The 22,209-nt window shown below is 40.5% G+C and overlaps 1 protein-coding gene across 11 annotated transcripts in view; it reads left to right on the top strand.

Moving 5' to 3' along the window:
- Positions 1-22,209, top strand: part of ANK2 (ankyrin 2) — a 265,077-nt gene that overhangs the window by 207,320 nt on the left and 35,548 nt on the right. For 9 of the 11 annotated variants that reach the window (XM_088164284.1, XM_088164286.1, XM_088164280.1 and 6 more), the window contains 12 exons: positions 688-729; positions 7,541-7,765; positions 9,125-9,223; positions 10,429-10,583; positions 11,350-11,561; positions 12,397-12,601; positions 13,284-13,380; positions 15,593-15,821; positions 17,117-17,242; positions 18,011-18,133; positions 18,917-18,946; positions 20,905-20,926. In XM_088164284.1, coding sequence (XP_088020410.1) covers positions 688-729; positions 7,541-7,765; positions 9,125-9,223; positions 10,429-10,583; positions 11,350-11,561; positions 12,397-12,601; positions 13,284-13,380; positions 15,593-15,821; positions 17,117-17,242; positions 18,011-18,133; positions 18,917-18,946; positions 20,905-20,926 — 1,565 coding nt within the window. The remainder of the gene's footprint in view (positions 1-687; positions 730-7,540; positions 7,766-9,124; positions 9,224-10,428; positions 10,584-11,349; positions 11,562-12,396; positions 12,602-13,283; positions 13,381-15,592; positions 15,822-17,116; positions 17,243-18,010; positions 18,134-18,916; positions 18,947-20,904; positions 20,927-22,209) is intronic. The other 2 variants (XM_088164282.1, XM_088164281.1) reach the window with 1 other exon arrangement.

Genomic DNA, 22,209 nt, shown 5'->3' with positions numbered 1-22,209 from the left:
TCACAGTTTTAGTCTCATGCCACACAATATGCTATTGTGGTAGAACATGTGTATTTTTATTAAGTTGGAAGACAAAAAAAATCACTCGGCTGAAAGATTTGCAGCATTTAGACATTTCTTGGCAGTACCATATTTTTATCTCCCATAAGAATATGCATGAATGGTAAAGATAAGGGTGACTGTAAGATCTTTAAAGTATTAATGATGTGCAAAACTATGTTGTTCTCTTACCTGTGTTCTGGTGATGCAGTGAAATTAGTTGTATAGATTATATTTCTAAGATTTTTTCTGCCAGCTCTGTAGAGGCACAGTAGATAAGAGAGCAAATCTGACGTGTTGTCGGGATCATGGCACTGTGAGCAAGGAGCTTTGGGTCCCTGCTATGATATTGACTTGGTATTGTGTTCTAGAGCAAATCTGCAGCAGCTCTGCAGGTTTTCCAGCTCTGACTCACAGCAAAACTCCTGTTTGAGGAAAGATCCTGATTTCTTGTGTATAATTTGCTGAAGAAGTTCCTGTTTGACTAATGGATGGGTCAGAGTGTGTCACTACTTGTATCTTGGAAATAAATTACATGGTTGGGATATTATTAGTGAGTTTATCTTGCTGGAAGTCATTATTTCCATCAATGAGAAGCGGGATTGGGCAGCTCGTACCGTGACAAATAATGTGAATTATCATTCTTAGCTGCATGTCTGCAAAAAAGGAGGCTGGATCCTTGCTAACAAGGTAAACAAAATATATTTCCAGTGTTGTATTTTGAATCCATAATGTATTTTTCCCGATGTGAGATTGATTTCCTGGAAATCGTTATGGAAACAGGACCTGGCAGCGACCAGCTGATAGTCATTTCTTAAATCTGAAAGTCTAAATGATTGCAAATTATGCTTCAGCTTTATGGCCTTTGTTCAGAAAGTTACAACGAGGAAAAACAGTGAGTGTGTTTTATTAATAGCAAAGCATATCATTGTAAGAAAATGGCAATGGAGATCCATATAATGAAAAAGGACATTGGAAAACTAATTGTCCATGTGACACTAAGTGATTACTGAGAGCCTAAACAGGTCAAAATGAGAGTTTGAAATTTGTTGTTTTGTAGAAAAAAAGGAGGACAAGAAACATGTTGAAATGGAATGGAGAACAATGTATTGATAGAGGATTTGAAGAAAAGAAAAGCATGATATATTGTGCTTTCAGGTATACTGGCTGGAATTACCTTAGGTTCCTTACCCTGTGGTATCCCACTGTCAACATTTTAGATATGGATACCTAAACCAAGCAGCATTTCCTTTTATCTGCTTCTGAAAGTTTTACTTGGAATCCAGCTGTGTGTTTTAGGTGTCTGCCTTCCAGTGTGAGGATGTACATAGAGAAACCAGATCCCTCTAGTTTCACTGCTGTACTGGTAGTGGCCACTTGGAACTGAGGCTGTTCACGTAGGCTTGTTTTCCATACTCACTCCTACCTTCCCACGTGTGAGGAATATGCATATATATGTATATGTTCATGTGTTTGCTTTAGAAATCTGTTTCATTTTTCCAGTATTTCAGTATTTCTTTTAACTCATTCTTTTCCTCCCCTTCTGTTCCTTTTTGATGTTAAACCATCTATTCTATTGCAGATGCTCTTCTCCATGTCTTGATCTTGACAACAGCAGGTGAACTTCTGCATAATTTCTTTCTTTAATACATTGCACTTCTCACCCACCCTTTTTATCCTCTCCTCTTACCTCACTTCAGGATGCTTTAGTATTTTGATAGTGCACATTAGCCAAGAGAAAAAAAATAAAATCTAACCAGCAGTCATAGTTATGTATGGCACGACTTGTCTTATACAGTAAGTGCCCGCTTTGTCCCATCTGCTTGGGCATCTATAACAAAGCAATTCTGGACACTTCATAAGCCCACTGCAACAAGTCTTAACAAAGCTCCTTGTACCATCCTAGCCTGTTTTAACCATTGATGTATTTAACCATATCTTTTCTTTGTTGGTGGCGTGGTTTAATATTAACATTTAAAGAAGTAGCCCCCCTCAGATAATTCAATGCAAACCACTGTAATTATATTAGTAAGCGGACCTTTTATCTCACTTGTCTGTGTAAAGAATATTGCAGAGCCACTCTCTAAGTCACGTTTTTTAAATTGTGCCACCATGTTTAAACTAGTAGAATACAGCCCAGACTTAGTATATCTTCTTTTTCATGCCACACCTCTTTTTTGTGTGATGGTCGGTCAATGCCTGAACCACTGGCACATTACATCCTACGCAGAACACCTGAAATTGAACCTTCCCAGAGGAGGTTATCTTCCCTTGGCAAAATGAGTGTTAATTGGCACAGTACCTATCCACCTGCTTCAGCCTAATCCTAGAAAGGTGAAAATTGCCTTAAATATTCAGCTCTGTAAAATTATAAAGTGGCTAATTAAACCCCTAAACTGCAAACCCATATGTTTAGGCCATGTCACAGAATTTCTCAGCAGCTAACTAATGCATTGAAGAGAATGTTGTTGGAAGTTAATATTGTAGCAGTTTCCTATGTTAGGATCATGTTTTTTGTCCTCCTGGAATGTGAATTTTGCCTTGTTTCTGGATGGCGTAGTTGCAGCCTGCTGGAAAGCACTCTGAGATAGTTGAATGACTTTGCTGTTGACTTCAGTGGGAGCTGGATCAAGGCCTTTTTTCTGAGTTTCAGCCTCTCTCCGATTTCCTTCTCCCACTGAACACTTTCCGATGGCTGAAGCACCCTGAGTTTGTTTCTGCTGCTTCACACTGCGACTAACACTGAATGCTGCTATCTCCTTGTTTCCCAGTTTCTTTTATAAATTGAGATAATGTGTGCTGAGAAATTTTTGACTGTCTACACCGGGTATGCTCTGGTTGGAGCTTTGTTCCCTGCTATCTGCCGAGCGCATGTGTGCCTGCCCAGCTGCTCGGGAGGAGCAACTGTCCCCGAGCCCAGCGTATGGAAGTGGTGGTGGAAACTTTGTGTAGTTTGATTCTGTGTGTTCCAAGAACTGGTGCCTGTCCTAGAAAGCCCCCTCAGCTGCTGGGTTTGCATGGCTCTCCTGATGACTTTGCAGAATGAGTTGCCCCCATGCTTGCGGTCGCAGCTGAAACTGAAACCCACCTGAAACTCTGTCTCTGCAAAGCTCTTGACACAACAGGGACTCCTCACAAAGCACACAACAAGCAGCTTCCTTCACCCCCTCCAGCACTGACACATCCCGTTTCTGGTGCCTTTGTTCATCCTGCTGGTATCTTTCACATGAGAATAAGTACAGAATAAAACCAAGTTAATTCTAAATGAATAAAATTGGCACAGGCAATAACTCAGGCTTAGACCTGAAACGCAAATGTTTCATGAAAATACACCCCAGCTGTTTTCCCCTTCTACCTAATGCATATATTTTGTTTCTGTTTTGATCAAGTAGAAAAGCCCTGAGAGCTGTTTGCTTCACTTGCTATAGAAGGAAACAACCTGAAGGATTCAGGGGCTTTTGTGTATGTACTCAACCACAAGGCCACTATAGCGAGTGTTATTTGATATATCTTTCATGTGGCAAGCATGTAGTTCTTAATTGCTCTAGAATTGAAGAGAATGAAATGGCCTCTGTAATTAATTTATGAGTAAGATTGCTAAATTGAGAAAGAATGGATGATGCTTGAGCTGACTGCTGTGTATTAAACAGAAGCATCTATAGACTCCTATGCAGTCGGTAACTGATTCCTGCAAAATAATTGCTTTTGTACTTGTTTTTTTTCTTTAGAAAAGTAGTTCTGTATTCCCCTTCATTCTCTTTAAAAGAGAGAAGGCAATGATTTTCCCAAACCTGATTTGTTTCACCAATTTGGCTATTATGTTGTGCTGCCACCTTGCCAAAGCTCAGGAAATCTCAGTATTGATCCAATTTGCAAGACTGCCAGGATCACATGGTTGTGTCATGCTTAATTTCTAACAAAACCTTTAAAACTGGAAATGAAACTTACCCTAAGGCTCTCTTAGTACTGAGAAAAATGCAGCTTTAACCTGCAATCTGCTTTCATTTGAGTCATCACTTAATTGAATTTTAAGTTCAAGTTCCTTCAGTCCCTTTTATTAACTGGGGTTTTCTTTCTTTTTTTTCCCCTTCTTGTACTCTTCTCTGCCATTTGTGTTTCTTTTTAATGATCCCTCTTCCTTTCACTCTCTGTATGTAGGTGGCTGATAGTGCTGTAGTAGTGCTCCATGTAGTTGGAACGTGGAGTAAGGTCTGAGTTTGCTGCTTGGCTTCAGGGAGTGTATGGGATGTTAGGGTTGTTCATGTGCTAGTGTTATGCACTAGTTTCTTTTTGGTGGTGGGAATTGAGCATGATGAGGTATCACTTCCCATAGTGATGGCTTCATCTGCCATTTATCCCTGCTAGTGTTGTTTGTTGAGTACATTCTCTTCCTGTCTCAGTCTCGTCACTTAACAACACTTGGTAATGAGGTGGAAGAGGAAAAATAATGTGTGTGCGTGGGCAAAAAAATAATTAGTTTGAATTTAACATTTACTCTATATTAGTCATGCAAATTTTTCACTTTCCTAAATGCACACTTTAGAAAAAGTGTTTTATGTCATGCATTAATTTTGTATGAATTATTTGTATATTGATAGACACACTCCTTCAGAAGGGAAAAACTTTTCCAGTCCTGGAATGGCAATGGCCAGATGTCCTGTAGTGTTGCACACAGGCAGGATAAGAGGCTGCTGTGATTCAGAAAAGGCTTTCTTATGAACTACTTGCTTCACTCTCTTGCGTAACCAAAATTATGTGAAATGTGCTGATTTAAAAAGAAAAAAAAGGATGAAAATAAATTGGATTAAATAAATGGATGATAAAATGAATGTAGTAAAAAGGTGGGAAATAAGCAGAGCGGTAGAGTGGAAAAGGATGCATTTTTATACTCCGTGTCTGCAAACCCTGTGTCAGTGTTCTGTCCTTCCAGGATTATGCTACAGGTCTAAAGCTCACAAACTTTCCCCTTCAGTTTCTTTATTTTGCACTACAATCATGCTAGTTCTCCAGAATCTCTTTCCCAGCAATTTCATAGTATTCTATAGCTGGGTTTGGGAACTGGCTCCTCCATAGTTACAGTGATAATTGGCACTAATCTTTCTGTGCTGTCTGAATCACAACCTTAGATCTTTATGACAGAAACATCTGTTTTTACAGTAAATAATAATAATATCCTAGTGGTTTTATCTTAGAACTCTTATCTTTGTGTCCACCTCCCAATGAGACTTAGATCTGCCTATTTTTCCACTCCTTGGAGCTGTGGTTGGTTCCAGTGAAGTGAGATAGACTTTGTGATAGATTTACTGACCCACCAGGCACATTCAGTAAACCCAAACTGAAAGAAGGTGTTGGAACCATACTGAGCAAAGAACCCAGAAGGGGCGGAAGGGAGATGACTCGGTTTGGATCCTCACCTTTGGTGTGTCACTGTTCTAGCAGTGAACAGCAGGTTTGGCATTGCTGAGGCAAGTAGGGAGATAAGCTAAGGTAGAGCATGGGACAGCAGGTGACCCAGCACTAATATTTTAGTGATGGACAGGTGTTAAAGCATACAGTCTTGAGTATTACGTCAATAATGAAAATAACTGAATCCTAAATATTGTGTTCATGACAATTTACACAATGAGAAGTGTGGATGCTGCTTTAATTCAGTCAGAGATTTCATTAGCTTCTGGGAGTTGTGGAGGAGTGTTTGTGTTGCTCTTAGCAGCAGCTTTAAAATGAGAAACTCTTCTTCCAGCAGTGTCATTGACTGCCTCAAACACACCCATTGTACTGGAGACTTGGACACGTTCTCTGAAACATCACGCAGAACCGTTTTGATAACACTTCTTCATGTACTTCAGGGACATTGCACAACCCAAGAGCATTAGTGCAACAATTGAGCATTTAGTGTCTCTTAAGCTCTTTTTTCATCTGTGCTCTAATATGTACAAAGGATGTATTTTGTGAAGGAAGCTCCCATTTTTCTCAACAAATCCCCAGATTATCGAAGCTGTAAAATGTTTTCATTTTCTTTTTTTCCCCCTTGTTAAAACCACAGAAACACCAACCTCTAAGGAATGAGCTAATGGTTGTACTACCCAGAGTTTTGCCCTAAGCAAAGCCTAGAGGTATCTGAATGGCAGTAGACTAGGAGCCTGCATGTGTGAGACAGACTGGCATCCGTGGTGCATGGTGTGCTTCCGACTGGCGCTTGTGGCTCCTTCCCATCGTCCATCTCTGACCTGCACGGTGTGTCGAGTGTTGTGTTTTTACAGCATGTGGAATTCTTGTAGCTGTGTGGACAGTGAATGGATGCAATGTTTGTTGCACAGAACGGTCAAGGGGGCAGTGGAAAAATCCCTGTGTTTGTTACTCCTGTTATAAGGGCTTTTCTCTATTGCAGGTCCTTCAATAGCATTTCTGCGACTCCCCATTGTGCTGGTTCTATATTAGTGGCTAGAAGTAGGCCTGACACCGTTCTGTCTCATCTATTCTTATTTTCACTTCCAGCAACCTGACATTACCGTCCCACATCAGGCATGATCCTGTAATCAAACAGTAAAAGAAAAAATTTGAAGTAGTTCTACACCTTCCCCAAGAATGTCCTCAGTCTGTCAGAATCTACCTGTCAGTATATGTGGAACAACAAAAAATTCAGCCCTAGAGAAATTCCAAACAAAATTAAAATTTCCTTCCTTTTAAATAAAAAGGAATCAATAATTTTCCTTATGTGAGGCATAGGTACATGGCTGCAGATGACTTTCTGCATCACTAAGTTTTCCAGTGGGTTGTATTGCTGTGTAAGGTAACACAGAAAACCCAAAATCTTTAAGTAAACCATCTGTATAGTGACTCTAGCTCTTCTAATCTGACCAAACCCCCAAATTTGCCTTCAAACCGCAAAGACATGATGGGGTTTTTTAATATAAATAGATGATAACCCCACTGATGGAGTATGAATTGTATTCATGCATCCCATAATGAAATTTGATGGTTTTTTAATATCCAAACCCATTTTTCTAAAAATTGTAAATTATATAAATTATAGTTTATCAAATTACTAGAAAATTATATTGAGAATCTAAAGAAAGAGACCTAAAAAATCTGAGCCATCCAATCAGAATTGGCTTTATATTTTTGAATAATAAATAATTTTTTTCCATAAGATGTATTTGCTCATGAAGTATTTAAAGAGTGCCAACTTGCAGGTGCAGAGTAGCAGTATTTGCACTTTTCAATGGGTACACGTGTTTACATTTTATTGGTGTCTGCTGATATTTTACCAGCAGCAGCCCTGTGACGTAAGACTTTCTGTGCAGAACTATTGGGTAGTAGTTGCCAGTTTAATTAATAATGAACTCGGCATGATTTGGTGCTTCACATGGGACAAAGGCTTTTTCTCATTGTACCTCTTGAGCAAGAGCTCTAATTACGTACGTCATTCGTACGTATGTGGAGCGTAACCGAGGGAGTTGGTGCTGTGCTCTGGGTCTCACTGTCTGCCCTGATTTTGCAGCTTCCTGGTGAGTTTCATGGTGGACGCTCGCGGCGGCGCCATGCGGGGCTGCCGCCACAACGGGCTGCGCATCATCATCCCCCCGCGCAAGTGCACGGCGCCGACGCGCGTGACGTGCCGCCTGGTGAAGCGCCACAGGCTGGCCACCATGCCGCCCATGGTGGAGGGAGAAGGGCTGGCCAGCCGCCTCATCGAAGTGGGACCCTCTGGGGCTCAGTTCCTTGGGTAAGGGGGGCCACGTGGCCCGAAAGGAAACCTTCAGCCTCTTTTGTGTTTGCGTTGCACTGAAATGGTTCCTTTGGACTGAGAAGTTCTCTGTAGCGTGTGGTAACAAACAGAGCAGTCGTGTGAAACGCAGAGCAGCTGTCAGGGAGCGATTTGCAAACCTTTTTGTTCAACGTGGGTATTTCAAATATCAATGCTATGGTTAATGTGCCTCCTTGGATATAATTGTTGTGATATTACAGTGGGAAAAGACTTTTGCAGCCAGAAAAGGCAGTTCATGCTATATTTTAAAAATTAATAGTACTGCGTTGATCTAACCTCCAAATGTGAAGCCTGCTACACAACACAAGGTACAGGAGCTTGTTTTTGAGTCTTGTGTTGTGATATTGGTAATGTGGGCTATCAGGGAAGAGCAGAGCTGTTGATTTTTCTGGGGTTGAAATTGCTACATTAAACAGTAGGACACCTCTGGATTTTTTTGCCGTTTCTTTCTTCCTATGCTGCATAGCCCATAGAAAGATCAGATTTTTGTCTGCTGCTGAGCTCATTTTAGCAATTTTCAGCTGAAAGCGGTGATTATCTGTATTTTCAAAGATTTGTTTTACCGACTATTCTCCCTATCAGCTGTGACATCCAAAAGTGGATGATTGAAGGAACCCCTTCTAATGCAGTAAATAACTTCATTCAGAAATTGTAAAAAAAGTGGCTTGTAAGCACCACTAGTTTAAATCCATTTGGAAAGAACTCAGTTGCTTTAGAATCCTGATATAACAGGCAGTCATCAGAGCCACCATCTTTGTTAGTGCTACCACTTATTCTTTTCACATCTTGGTCATTTCTAAAAAGAAGGAGAAAGAAATCTAAAGAGCAGAAGAAATGCTGTGCTGTCACATTCAGTCTTCCCATTATCTTTGTTACTCACAAATGGATTTTAAGTATGTCTCCCTTCTTTTTTAATGGTTTTCCTATCTGATAAGAATGTCTCCCCTGCAAGACAAGCATATAGTGTAGTTTTTTCATTCTCACATCTTTGTGCCCTTCCTGGAAGTGTTTTCCAAGGTGTTGTGCTGGCAGTGAGATCAGAGAATTGCTGTACTGTTTGCAGGTTGCATTCTAAGGTCCAGATCCTGCTCCCATTGAGTACATGGCCAAAACCCCCATAAAAAAGAAAAGATCCTAAATTAACAAAACTAATTTTCTGATTTGGGTCACCAAATTGTCGTGGCTAGGACGGAACCTTATTCAGTGTACAGCCTAATTCCACTCTGTGGACCAGACAGTGGCACTGGCGTTCTGGCACAAAAAATACATAAAGTTTATTTATGTTCTTTCTTTCACTGCTGCTTTGGATGTACTCAGTAAACTTCATCTGCCTACGGCTCCTCCCCCACTTAATGAGGGAGAAAGCTTGGTCAGCCGAATCCTTCAGCTGGGGCCTCCTGGGACCAAATTCCTTGGGTAGGAGAGACTTGAAACAAATTGATGGATGCTGACCTCCCCATTCTTCTCCTCCTTCTGCAATATGATTTTTTTATGTCATTATGCCCATGATATTGTCCCTTTCTATCATTTGAAATTTTGTACACTTAACCCTTTAGTGGACCATTTTTCAAACTTTGTGGTTTGTGGTTTTGTTTTGGTGGTATGTTTGTATCTTTTTCTTCAAGTACTGTGGCCTTCATTTTTGTTTTGGCATGAAATCTTCCTAGTTATGTGCTTGATGTCTGTAGCAAAGCAACCTGGATTGGGACCACAAAAAAAAGAAAAAAAAGAATCTACTGTAAATTTTAAACTGTTTCTTTTGTATCAAGGACCGATCAATCAATAAGTTATATGTTGGATACCACCAGCGTGATAGAACACATGGCATTTACTACATACCTGGTAACCTGTGTGAGTCTTCCAATGAGAGAAGTGTATCTACAAATATCTTTATATCTTCTCTCTTATTTCTAAGAATATGTATATATATCTCAATACAGATATAATATATGTACACATATGTGCTGTATATGTGTGTGTGTATATATATATGGGCACATATGCTGGTGCAGATGTTGACTTGCAAGGCAACAAGGCAAATTCTTATCTCTTATACTGCAGCAGTAACCCAGACAATCTCCTCAGACTTCTTGTGTCTCTCCCAGGGTGTAAATCAGGAATAAATTCATTGGAATATATAGAATTACAAAGTGAAATTGGCACAGGACACAATCGCCTCCAGATTGCAATGAAATTATTCTGATTTGCACTAGTATAAGTGAGATCAGAATTTGTCCCACTATTCTTATTACAGTAGATTCTCTTTGAAATGAAGTTGCACAGGTTAACCCAGACAGTAGTGACAACTAAAACGAGCATGAGTTTTTGATGGATTTGCAAAAACAATCACCAAATTTCCAGATAAGCACTTTAATCTTACCAAATCTCATTCACACTGTGGAAAGAGGTGAATGCACTTTTTCATCTGTCCTTCAGCACTTACTGGGTCCCTGTAACAATCTAGTCTGTGTTAGTGGCCTACTAGTTTAGGATTATGCCAAAGTATTCCAGCTGAATAGGTAGAACTCCAGGTCACTTTGTAGCAGACTGAATAGAGTTGCTGTTAATCCTGTTTCTTCCTCTCTCCCGTGTGCCTTTAATGTGCTGTGTTGCTGTGCCAGGCCTGTGATTGTGGAGATTCCCCATTTTGCTGCCCTGCGTGGGAAGGAGAGAGAGCTGGTGATCCTGCGCAGCGAGAACGGGGACAGCTGGAAGGAGCATTTCTGTGAATACACTGAGGATGAACTGAACGAAATCCTGAATGGGATGGATGAAGGTATCCAGAGGCACTTGGTTTCTTATCCTGCTCTTGTGTTCCTCCTGTACCCTGGGGATAGCAGCTCTCTCCCTTTGCAAGGGGTGCTGAAGCAGTAGGACAGGATGTCTCCCTTTGTGAAGACTCCCGACTTTTGTTTTCCCCTGTTCCTTCTTGTAGAGTTAAACAAAAAGCTTCCATAGCAAACATCTTTCCAAAACAAGGCAATTACCATACTGATTCTTTCAGAGCAGCTCCATGTGTGGGAGGAAATGCCAGTCACGGGTATTCCTGCTTTCTGAGAGAACAGAAGGGCCTCGGGCTCTCTAGGAGCTGCAGAAGTTGTTATTAATTTGTTTTGGTTTTTTTTCAAAAAAACCTCACACATTCCAAAGTAAACAAGACAACTCACAGCATTAAAGCTGAACTCATATTTTGATAGTGTTTTGAAGTTTTGTTTTGTCGATACTAGTTCAGGACATGGTAAATAGGTGAGGTAGAAGGGGCTGGAACCTATCCCTTGGCTTGTTTGGCTGCTGATCTTAGAGGTGCTGACAATGTGATCTGTTTGCTGCTTTCACTTCATGGCTCCATATGTCTGTCTGTCCTTTCTTGACTGCTCTGGTTTAGCTGAACACAGGGGTGTGTTTCCTTTTGCCCTTATTTCTGGACAAAATACTTCGTGTAAATTGCTCAAAACTGTGAAAACCTTGAGTGCGTTTTTGAAGGTGGTTGTACTGTATCTAAGAAACTCTGCTCTTCTGACCATCCCCTCTTCGGCCCTCAGTACTTGACACTCCAGAGGAGCTTGAGAAGAAGCGGATCTGCCGCATCATCACCCGGGATTTCCCTCAGTACTTCGCAGTGGTGTCCCGGATCAAACAGGACAGCAACCTGATCGGGCCCGAGGGAGGGGTGCTGAGCAGCACCGTGGTCCCGCAGGTGCAGGCAGTCTTCCCAGAAGGCGCGCTCACCAAGAGAATTCGCGTCGGCCTCCAGGTACAGGGAAGCATTCGCAGAATTTTGGTTTTATTTTTGGTGGCAAATCACCTTTCCCGAATGGAGAACCAGCATACTCAGCTTGTCATGTTAAATGTTGTCTACAACACTTCCAGTAAAAGTAATAAAGGAAAAAAATCCATGCAAAATTCAAAGCAAGTGGTGAAGCTTTGGGTTTTCCAGTTAGTTCAGAGTCTAGTCTATTAACTGTCCGTATAACTTTTGGAAGAAATTTTGGTGATGATGATATTCGTGTAGGTCATGGAATTTCCTAAATACTTCTTATGAAAGGCATCAGACAAGTACAGAGTGCTTCAATAATTAAACACGCTACTAATATTAAATGTACAGTTTTTCAGTGTGAATGAACCAGTGTAGCAATTCACTCCCCACAGTGAGAGAAGTCTTTCCTCTGTCTCCATCCTGTCCTCCTGCTGCATGCATCCACGATTTACCTTGTCCAGGAGGTTGTGCTTGTTGAAATCTCCTGGGATCAGCTGAATAGCAGCATAAAACAGCATAGAACGGTTTGTTTTTAGGGGAAAAAAGTGATCAGGTTATCATTTGCTACTGGTTAAGTGAATTTAAATTAATGCTGTAAAAATCTGATGAGCAACAAGAAAGGTGATAGGTAGAAGAGGCAGGCATGGGAAAGTTGAGAAAGTGAGGTCTCTCCTTCTCACTGGCAGTCAGTTCTTCTGTCTGCAGATTTTCTTGGGAAATCGTGCCATTTGAAAAGTTGAGGGATTTGTGGGAAATATACAGACCCAATTCTTTACACATCATTAAACTATTTTCAAGTAACTGCTCTGTTACTTCCTGTTGCTTTGAAAAGGCTCAACCTATGCACACTGAACTTACAAAGAAGATTTTGGGCAACAAGGCTACCTTCAGCCCCATAGTCACACTGGAGCCCAGGAGGAGGAAATTCCATAAGCCCATCACGATGACGATCCCCGTGCCCAAGGCCTCCAGCGATGGGCTCATGAACGGCTATGGAGGTGACACACCCACTCTAAGGTTACTATGCAGCATAACAGGTAAGATGCCAGTCCTGGAGCTCTCCATGTGCATTCTGAAACTGTCAGTCCCCAGGGGCTGGGAATGCTGAACTGATTACACCCAGGGGAAGCTGGATGGAAGCCTGACTGGGGCAAGAAGCTGTGAAAATAAGCTACTTTCCAAACAATTCCTTTATACCAGAAATAACATTTGTTGTTTGCACTAACAAGAGATGTGTAATGTAATCACAGACTTTGGGTTTGATGGGTTTTCTGTGCTTTCCCTACAGTTTGTTTCTTGAGAACCAGCATACCTCTGCCTGGCTAAGTGTAGTACAAACTTAATGTTAATGTTGCAGGATGCTTAGGAGGAAAATACTGGAGTTAAACACTTGATTTGCCATGGCTCCTAAGTGATTGGCATCTGCTTCAGTCTCCGTTAAGAGACAGAAATGAGCTACAAGCATTTAAATAAATTAATTTAATTCTGTGCTGCAGGGCTCATCACTTAAAAATCGTTTGGGCACTTGTTTTTTTCGGGGTAGGCCACTCCAGTCCTACTAGCATTAGTGGAATAATGTGGACCCAAGGAGAAATCATAATAATCTGGGATTTTTACTGGTTTCCTGGCAACTAAAAGCTCTCAAGAATTTATTAGAAGCAAAAAAGTCTGAAGACTTACTTAGTTTTGATTTTATTTTTAAACCTCTATCATTTTCAGGAGGAACCACTCCTGCCCAATGGGAAGACATCACTGGGACAACACCACTGACATTTGTTAATGAATGTGTTTCCTTCACAACAAATGTGTCTGCCAGGTACACACAACCAAACGGGACTTTTATGGGAATGCTCTCACATACATGCCTTTGTTCCACAAATATTTCTGCTAAACTATTTTAGTTTGGAGAGTAGAATGAACTGAGGTGCATGGAAACAGAAATCCCTTATTTGAGTACGTCACTACATATCTCGTAAGAGGTATTACTTGCAGAATATCCAAAACTGAGAAGACAGGCACAAAGGGCCTGTAGGTGTGCCAAACTGAGGTCTAGAAGCATCTGTTCCGTGCATCTGTTCTTGTGATGAGATTTAACTGCTCTCTTACTTGAAACAGATTTTCATTTAAAAAAGAAGAATATATGTGAATGTATGTATGTATTTTAGTTTGTGCCCATGATGCGTATCACAGAAATGCCCGAAAGTCTCCTGCTCTGTAACAGGAGATGCAATCCCTGACCAGGAAAGCATTCCATCTAGGCTGTGTGCTCCAGCAAACAGTTTAAAAAGTCATGGCTAACTTGCCATGAAATTCAGTGCAAACATTCAGTGTCTAGGGCAGTTATTGATGTTAATTAGGCTTGTTATTTATTGAAATAGTGTACTCAGTGTTAAAATGAGATCAGCTCTTGCATTCCAACCTCCAGTTTATCTTTAGGTGAAATAAAGTACTATTTTTTATCCTTTCTCAGTTCAGAAAGGGCTGTTCTCCCGATAAACTGGCTGCTTTGCTGATGCCCGTTTCTGTTCGGTGTAGCTGAAGATTGCTCTGTAATAGCAGTGGCCACAAGAGGGAGATCTTTCAGTGTGTTCCTCTCAGTGCTGCTGCCGCAGAGGTCTGTGCAAAGGCACGAATTAAAGGCTAATTTAAGATCCACATGTGGAAACAAGATGCAGAGTTTGAGAGGTCCAAATCCCCAAAACTGTCAAGTCCTCAGCAGCAGGGAACTACAGGTGATAGCCAGAATGAGGGGTGACACTTTATGGTTCTACAATCCATTTTTGCAGTGGATCTTTCATAATCCTGATGATGACGTGAAAATAGATTACTATTGTTAATGATCTGTGATACAGGCAGGGTCCCATGTAGAGATTTTAATGGGTTCTGCCTGTTCTTTTGAATTTAAATGAATGTTCAACTATCTACTTTGCCCCAAACATGATTTGAAATGCTGGTACAGTTAACAAGAGGGATTTTCCATCTAATTTCTGACTCTTCACTATTCACAGTAATTTTTTTGTGTCTAGTTAAGCATTAATGATGGATAACAATTTTGCCATTCATAAAACTAATTTGGTCCAAAACGAGCTTGGGAAAGAGATATATTTGCCATGTGAATTGCACTGCAGACTTGGAGGCGCAATATTTGTTTTCCATTTCCTGGGCTGCAGCTTTTAAAAGACTTAATATCTGTTGGGGCTTTTTAGCCCCTGGTGTTTGACAGCAAATCGCTGAGGCATCTGGTGGTTTCTCAGAGGATGTGGCCTCTCCAGTTGGAGTCCAGCACAGCATAATTCTCCCACGCAGGAAAAGGAAAGGATCAGTGTGCAGGGCCTTTCTGTAGCACACATGCTTTCCCTCTTGCAAATGTCAGCAGCCTGGGGTTTTGAGCAGAGCATTTGTTAAGCATTCTAAAGATGAGCACGACACGGAATTTGCTGTTATTCAGCTGCAAATGAGTAAGTGCAGAGCAGTCACACTCCAAAGGTGTGCTTTGGGGTTATAATGCCATGTAATCCACCGTGAGGAATAACATCCCTATAGATCAGAGCAGCTTTTGAGCTGCCTCTGACCTCTCCTGGCTTTGGCCTTCATCTGCCAGCTGGGAAACTTGAGCTTTCCACCCACATAATGGATTTTATTGAAAAGAAAAGACATCAGCTCCACAGAGGAACTCAAGTGGTAGCTGGGAAAGACGGCAGGATGTGTTACTTCTTGGAAAATGCTTGCTGACTAAATTCACATAGGAATAATTTTTGATTTTGCATGCAACTTTGCACAGTGCACACAGTAATTTATGTTCACCTAAAGACCATAGGTTTTGCTGTTGTATGTAAGGAATTGACTGCTATTTTCTTTAGGTTGGGTGGGAGACAAAAACCACAGTGACAATTCTTTTTCTACTCTAATCTGACTTGCTATCTCCCATTGCTGTGGTTACCAGCTAATGCTGCCAGGATGGGGAAACATGGAATTTCATTTCTTAAATCCTTCTCTGCTGATGCACAGCTCTTCATTTTCTTTTGCAGATTTTGGTTGATAGACTGTCGTCAGACACAAGAATCTGTTACTTTTGCTTCGCAAGTATACAGAGAAATTATCTGTGTCCCCTACATGGCCAAATTTGTGGTGTTTGCCAAATCCCATGATCCCATTGAAGCACGGTTAAGATGTTTCTGCATGACCGATGACAAGGTGGATAAAACTCTAGAACAGCAAGAAAACTTTGCTGAAGTTGCCAGAAGCAGGGACGTAGAGGTACTGTACAAGACTTTCTGTTTTTTCCATTTTTTAGCATCTGCTTTTAAACTAGTATTTTCTGCCTTCTCTCTGTCATAAGGACTGAAAAATAATTTGTCAGCAAGTGCTGTCACGATGCAGTATCAGCAGCCACGACAAGATGGAAACTTGGCCTTTTGTCAGGTGTAAGGAAAAAGTAATGAGAAAACCCTATTCCCAGAGGGCAGCTGACAAACTCAGTCCACAGGGCTAAATGGAGAGGGTTGGAGCCAAAAACAATGGCTAAATCCCGACTTCCAGTAACCCCATAAATGCACATCACTAACCAGAAAGGCAGCTGACAGGGGTCACAGTTTGTCAGCACATTCACATACGAAGGAGTTAAAGCAGCAGGTTTGATTAATATTCTGCTTTACAAAAAAAAAAAATTACATTAAATCTGTTGCTGAGTAGGGAAAAGCTTTCCTATGAGGAATTCAGCAAATTGTCTGCTAAATGCAGTTTTTCTGGCTCTGTCAGCTTCCTCAGAAGGGATGACAAATTGAAGGTGCTTTAACCTACATGGCACATTCTGCTTAATTCAGAGTCTTTCCCCTGAGAATCCCACCTTTAAAAGAATTGTCCTTGCTGTTCCTGAAGCTCTGACAGGCATCTCTTGTGCAGAACAGCGAGATAGAGTATGGGCTTATCAAACTGAATAATAAGGTTGAACTTTTTGGGAAGTAAGGATGAGGCATGAATGGAACATCTCCCAAACTGCTGATCTGATATTCAAACTTGTGGAGGGGCCATAAGAGCAGCAATCTGAAGATACAAGCGGTGCCATTTGAGAGAGATTTCAGAGGGATATTTACCTGAGGTTTGCCTTTCAAAAGCTCTTATGACTCTACAGATCCAGCAGAAATAAATGGTCTCAGTATGCACACACTCTGAATTCTGATGGCTGAAGAAAATATTTCTTTGACTATGGCACTGAGGCCAGGTTAGCACAGGATGATAAAATTGGAGTAAATTGAAAATCCAAATTAAAATCTAGATTTAAAAGTTTGCCGAGATTTACGACAATGAGTCAGCTACTGTTGTCATTTAAAGTACTGCACTATTGTTACTAAATTAACAATTTCTTCTCTTTGGAATTTCATAATCTGAAAGGCTTCCACACACTTTAGGTCAACATAACGAATCTTGTAAATGCCAATAAGTCCTAACAATTCCAGAAACTGATTTGAACTGTTGCAGAATTATCCTTAAGAAGCAATCCTAATTACATCACAAGGATTAATTGAGGGTCTGCTTTTTTTCCTTTCCAACAGGTATTAGAAGGAAAACCCATCTACGTTGACTGCTTTGGCAATTTGGTTCCTCTCACAAAGAGTGGGCAACACCATATATTCAGTTTCTTTGCCTTCAAAGAGAATAGACTTCCTCTGTTTGTTAAGGTAATGTTGATGGCTCCTTCTTGGGTATGTAAAGTTATCACTTCACCATATTTTTTGTGAACAAAGGAAAACCAAACTACTTAATTTATATAAATTCCCTATACTATTCCATTTAAAATACTTTTTTATGAGTAGGAGGATTTGTAAAATAAAAACCAAAGCAAAAACGCTCTGAGATTAAATTATTCATTAACTCGCTGTCAGAAGGGCTACTGTCACCAAGCCACCATCACCACCTCTTCTGAGAGGGAGATTAGAGCACCCTGGAAACCTCTTCCACTTTTCCTTCTACCCGGACATTCCATCTACACAGGAGGAAACTGTTACCATTGTATAAATAACAGTCTTAGAGAAATTATTTACAAATGGAAACTTCCAGTTCTCTTTCCAGGAGAAAATCAGCTCCCTCCGTCATTGTGTTATATTTGCTGTGTGCTGCTAGACAAATTTGAAACTTTCTCCCTGCCTACCAGCAATATTTTGTAAGCTTATTTTAATCTACAACTTTATCTGTGCCACTGCCTTCCTTTGGCTTTGCGGATTTCCCCCCTGAATTTGTCACCAACAACATCCAACATATATTGAATATACAAATACATCCGTATGTACATTTACAAGCAGCAGGGGGGAAAAAAGTGAAAACACGTTATTTTTGCCTACATGGACTTTTTCTCCCTATCTGGTCTCTCCTGCTCAATTGTTTTGAGAGACACAAGTATCTCACACAGCAGAGCAGCAGGCTAAATGTGTGTATTTTTACTGTGCCAGGTCCGAGATAGCACTCAAGAGCCCTGTGGACGATTATCATTCATGAAGGAGCCAAAATCTACCAGAGGCCTCGTTCATCAAGCCATATGTAATTTAAACATCACTTTACCCATTTACACAAAGGTACTGTGAAATTGTACCCAGCTGTGGGCATCAGCATTATCATACAAACAAGAAATGAGGAGGAGGGCAAAACAGGGTTAAAGCTTTGTGGGCAGGGGTTTGAAAGAGGAAAAAGTTGCACACAAAGGCTTTCGGTGCCTTGGGTTTGATACTCCTAATGCCAGTGTTTGAAGACATCATCAGGTATTTCCTGAGGACTGAGAAGAGATGAGTGGGAGTGGCCTCAGATATTAAACACTTGTTTCCTTAGAAAGTGTCCGTTTATCTTTGTTCTCTGAAAACACAAGGTTTTTTTCTTTCCCGGTCAGATTAGAAGCTGCATGCCTTTTAGGCATGTATTTTCCCAAAATGGTGATAATTTTCTTCTCAGCATTTTTAGAATATAGTAAATCTATATCATAGCATTTTAGTACAATTTTAAAACAAAGCATCTTAACATTTTGTGACTTGAAATGGTGATAGTTCTTAAATATTTTAAGTCTTTATATATGCTAATTAATGGGTGAAAATGCATGTATATATTTGAAGTTTTGGTACAAATACGGATCACTAGGATGTCTAACTTCCGTTTGTACTTTGCTCTGTAGCCTTTTGTATTTAAATTGACAGTTGAGTTTTGCTGCTTTTTGGCATAACAAATCAACTGCAGAAATGTGCTACGTTTTCTTCTTTTCTGTTAAATGTTGTCAGAAGTTACTTTTTCCTACTCTCTTCTAAAAAAAATTGCCTTTTGCCTGCTCTGTTTCCCCCTTCTCTTTTTGCATGGCACTTTGGAACCAAAAGGAATCAGATTCAGATCCAGAACCAGAAGAGGTAAAGTTGCTAAATCAGCATGCTCTTGCCTACACACGTTACTCAAAGACGACTAACAGACACAACCTAGAACTGATCTTTAGCTCAGTGCTACAAACACAGCAAAGAGGGCCTTGCACAGACTGACTTTGGGATTAGAGTTGAACTTGTTCTCTGTTAGAATGACCAGTCTTCTCCATTTATAAATCCACTAGACTGGATGTTACAGGTTACTGAGCTGAATGACTGACATCCAGTACAGAATCAGTGTTAATCCAGAAGTAAAAGAAGTAAAAGGTTTAGAATTTTTGTCTCTGGTATAAACTAAATTGTGTCAGCTCTCTCCGAGCTCCCAGTCCCGGTCTCACAGTTAGAGATGTTACTTGTTGTGGATGAGTAATATCAGAAAAGCATCCTGACATTTTGATGATGTTCACCTGTTGGAAACACGGTGAGAATAGCCAGCTCCCCAAAGAAGATGGACACCTTTTCCATGCACTGCACAACAGATTCAGCAGGTCTGTGGCATGGCTCGTAGTTTACAATTATCATTACAAAAATAATTACGACTCCTATGGTAAATACAAGTTCTGTTTTTGTATAGGAAACTGAAGTGCAAAAAGACAAAAGCTCATTGATGGCTATAAGCATTTTGCACTATTTTTTGTTGACTTCATTAATTTTTATGTTAATAAGATTAATTAGTATGCTGACATAAACTGGACTGATCTGGGAGAAATGAAAGTGAAGGAAGCTAGAACATCCTAGGGATGCAGGGTTACCGTGTAGGGCACTGTGTTCATCGGAGAAATTCAAGCTATTATGGATCTGTGACACACACTGCTGATTGTGAGATGTAATTACGTGAGCCTAAAAGACTGCCAGACATGTATGAACGTGCAGGTATGGCCAGGGATTCCCTTCTGCTTGGCATCAACTCATGGAAAGGCAAGGATTTCCTGACATCTTGGCTGAGACAGCATATTGCTTTTATCTTTATAAAGAATAGTTTGAACTATTTAAACCTTTTCAACACTCACTAAAACCTCGGGGGCTTTACCATACACAGTATCTTGTACCAGTAGTACTGCACAGCTGATTTGCATTCGTCACAGTTGTCCTACCCCTACCACAAGTTTGTATAGCAAATTAAAGCTTTAATGCTACTTCTAGCTTTGCGTATGTTTCCGTAGCCAAATTTAAACAACATGTGCTGGCGTGGAAAAATGCCAGCAGAACTGAAATAAACTGAAATTACAAAGCAACCTCAAAAATTTGCTTCTTGAATTTTCATGGTCTGAGACTGTGTTTTGTTTAATTTTGTTTTGACAAGGACTGTGCTTTCTTTTGAACAAGAGTAAAATTGTATGGCTTTTTTGATCTGTACCCAAATAACTCTGCAAAATCAAAAAGGAGGCCTGTGAGTGCCATTGCAGCTTCCATTTAAAGGTATCAATAGCTTTTAGTGGCATTCAGCCCCAGGTCATGCCTCGGGCAGTTCTGCCATCATTGGTGCACCTGCATTTCATCATCACTGAGCGCAGAGGCAAAAATGAGATTCGTGCTCTCAGAGTGAATACATCCAAGGAAACACAATGCATGAAAACCTGGTTGCCTTCCAGATGGACCGTATGCCTTCACATAACCATATTGGATTATTTTGCTTTAGACAGGAAGAAATAAATTAAGAACAATGCAGCCAAACACCTGGCAACGTAAAAGTTTAGGTCCTCCACACTTCCTAAGAGCATTTAAAGAAAATACACTGCAACATTTTGCATCTACTGTTGATCATAACTATAGCAAAGTAAGCATTTTTCTGGTATTAGAGACCCAAAATAAATTTAGACATGCTTTTACTGTTATTTTATATGCATTATTGGTTCCATTTAAGTCCATGTGTCTTCATACAACTAGCACTTCACTCGTGGCTTCTGTATAGCAATTATATTTAAGTCTCCTGCTTTTTCCTCTTCCAGGTTGATATGACTTCAGAAAAAAGTAAGATTTTTCTTTTATTTCTTGAGAATGTTATAATGCAATTTTGTATGAGAGATGGTTAAGAGTAAAGATAAGCATGAAAGAGAGCTAAGTTTTAACTGCTATTGCTAATAACATCAATACTTTAGAAACTAAATAAAAGCCAATTTAATATCTCAGCTGTCCAATTTAATAGACTTTAACATGTAAATTAACAAGTAATACAGTTAAAAACCGTTCATCTAAGCCTTTACTTTCCTTTGACATCCCTAGTGAACCTGCTATTGCTATTTTGCTTGTATGAATGCTCATCCCTCCATTGCTTTTGTTTTCTCCATTTGTTGACACACATTCTCGCCTCATGTTTGAGACAGATGACAGCATCACTTTTAATGAAAACCTAATGAGGACTCCAATCTATTTCATTAATCTCATGGAATACAACCATGCCAAAAAGTGATACTGTCCAAAGGATTCAGGCTGTTTAACCCTTCCTCCCTTGCTCCACCCTTTACTGTGGTGAAATATGGCTGGAAATCTGACCTGACAGCTTGGCACAGCACAAATGCCCTCTGTACATGCACAGTCAGGCCGTGACCATGAGAGAACATGGGCGAGGGGTTCACACACGTCTCCTTTATGGGAGAGGCAAATCAAACTAATCTCTGCACACATGGAAGTGTCTGTAGCCAGAGCTGCTTCCAAATGCCATTTTTTGGATCTGTTCAGGGAAAGAATGACATCTGTCTTGTTTCCAGTTTGGAGTGCGATGTCTCGCCTTGTCTGCAGTTAAAGTGCAATGTCTTGCATTGTCCTCCTGCCGCTTCCTCACTGCCGAGTCCCCTAGGGCCCCAGAGAATGCCAGTGAGTGTTCCTGCTCCAGCCACACACTGTCTGGATAGCACTTGCAATTTATTTCCCCCTGGAGTTGCTTTGCTTCAGGCTGATTAACTCGGTTATTGGCCAGTGAAAAAGTCATACATCTGATATTTATGAAAGTACATATTGCAAATATGTATGTGCAAAATTACTGGCTGGCATTTCAGCATGCACCAGATAGTTCATTGTAAAGCGGCAGCGCCGAAAGACCACATTTTCAGTGCCACAATACTCCACAGCAATGTGGCTCTAATTAATGTACAGGACAAATGTTTAGCATTTGTTACACCCAGGAGAACAGTGGAGCAAAATGGATTTTCTTTACAAATAGAGACAGCTAATTATGGGTTGCTTAAGGTCTCCTTATTTTCATTAGTTCTTTGACTTTCACTGGGATGCCAAAATGTGCAGTTCCGTGTGATGTG

Source organism: Sturnus vulgaris, chromosome 4, assembly GCF_052056855.1.
Source record: "Sturnus vulgaris isolate bStuVul1 chromosome 4, bStuVul1.hap1, whole genome shotgun sequence".
Classification (NCBI taxonomy): domain Eukaryota; kingdom Metazoa; phylum Chordata; class Aves; order Passeriformes; family Sturnidae; genus Sturnus; species Sturnus vulgaris.
The sequence above is the reverse complement of the archived record's forward strand: the minus strand, read 5'-3'. Positions and strand labels throughout refer to the sequence as shown.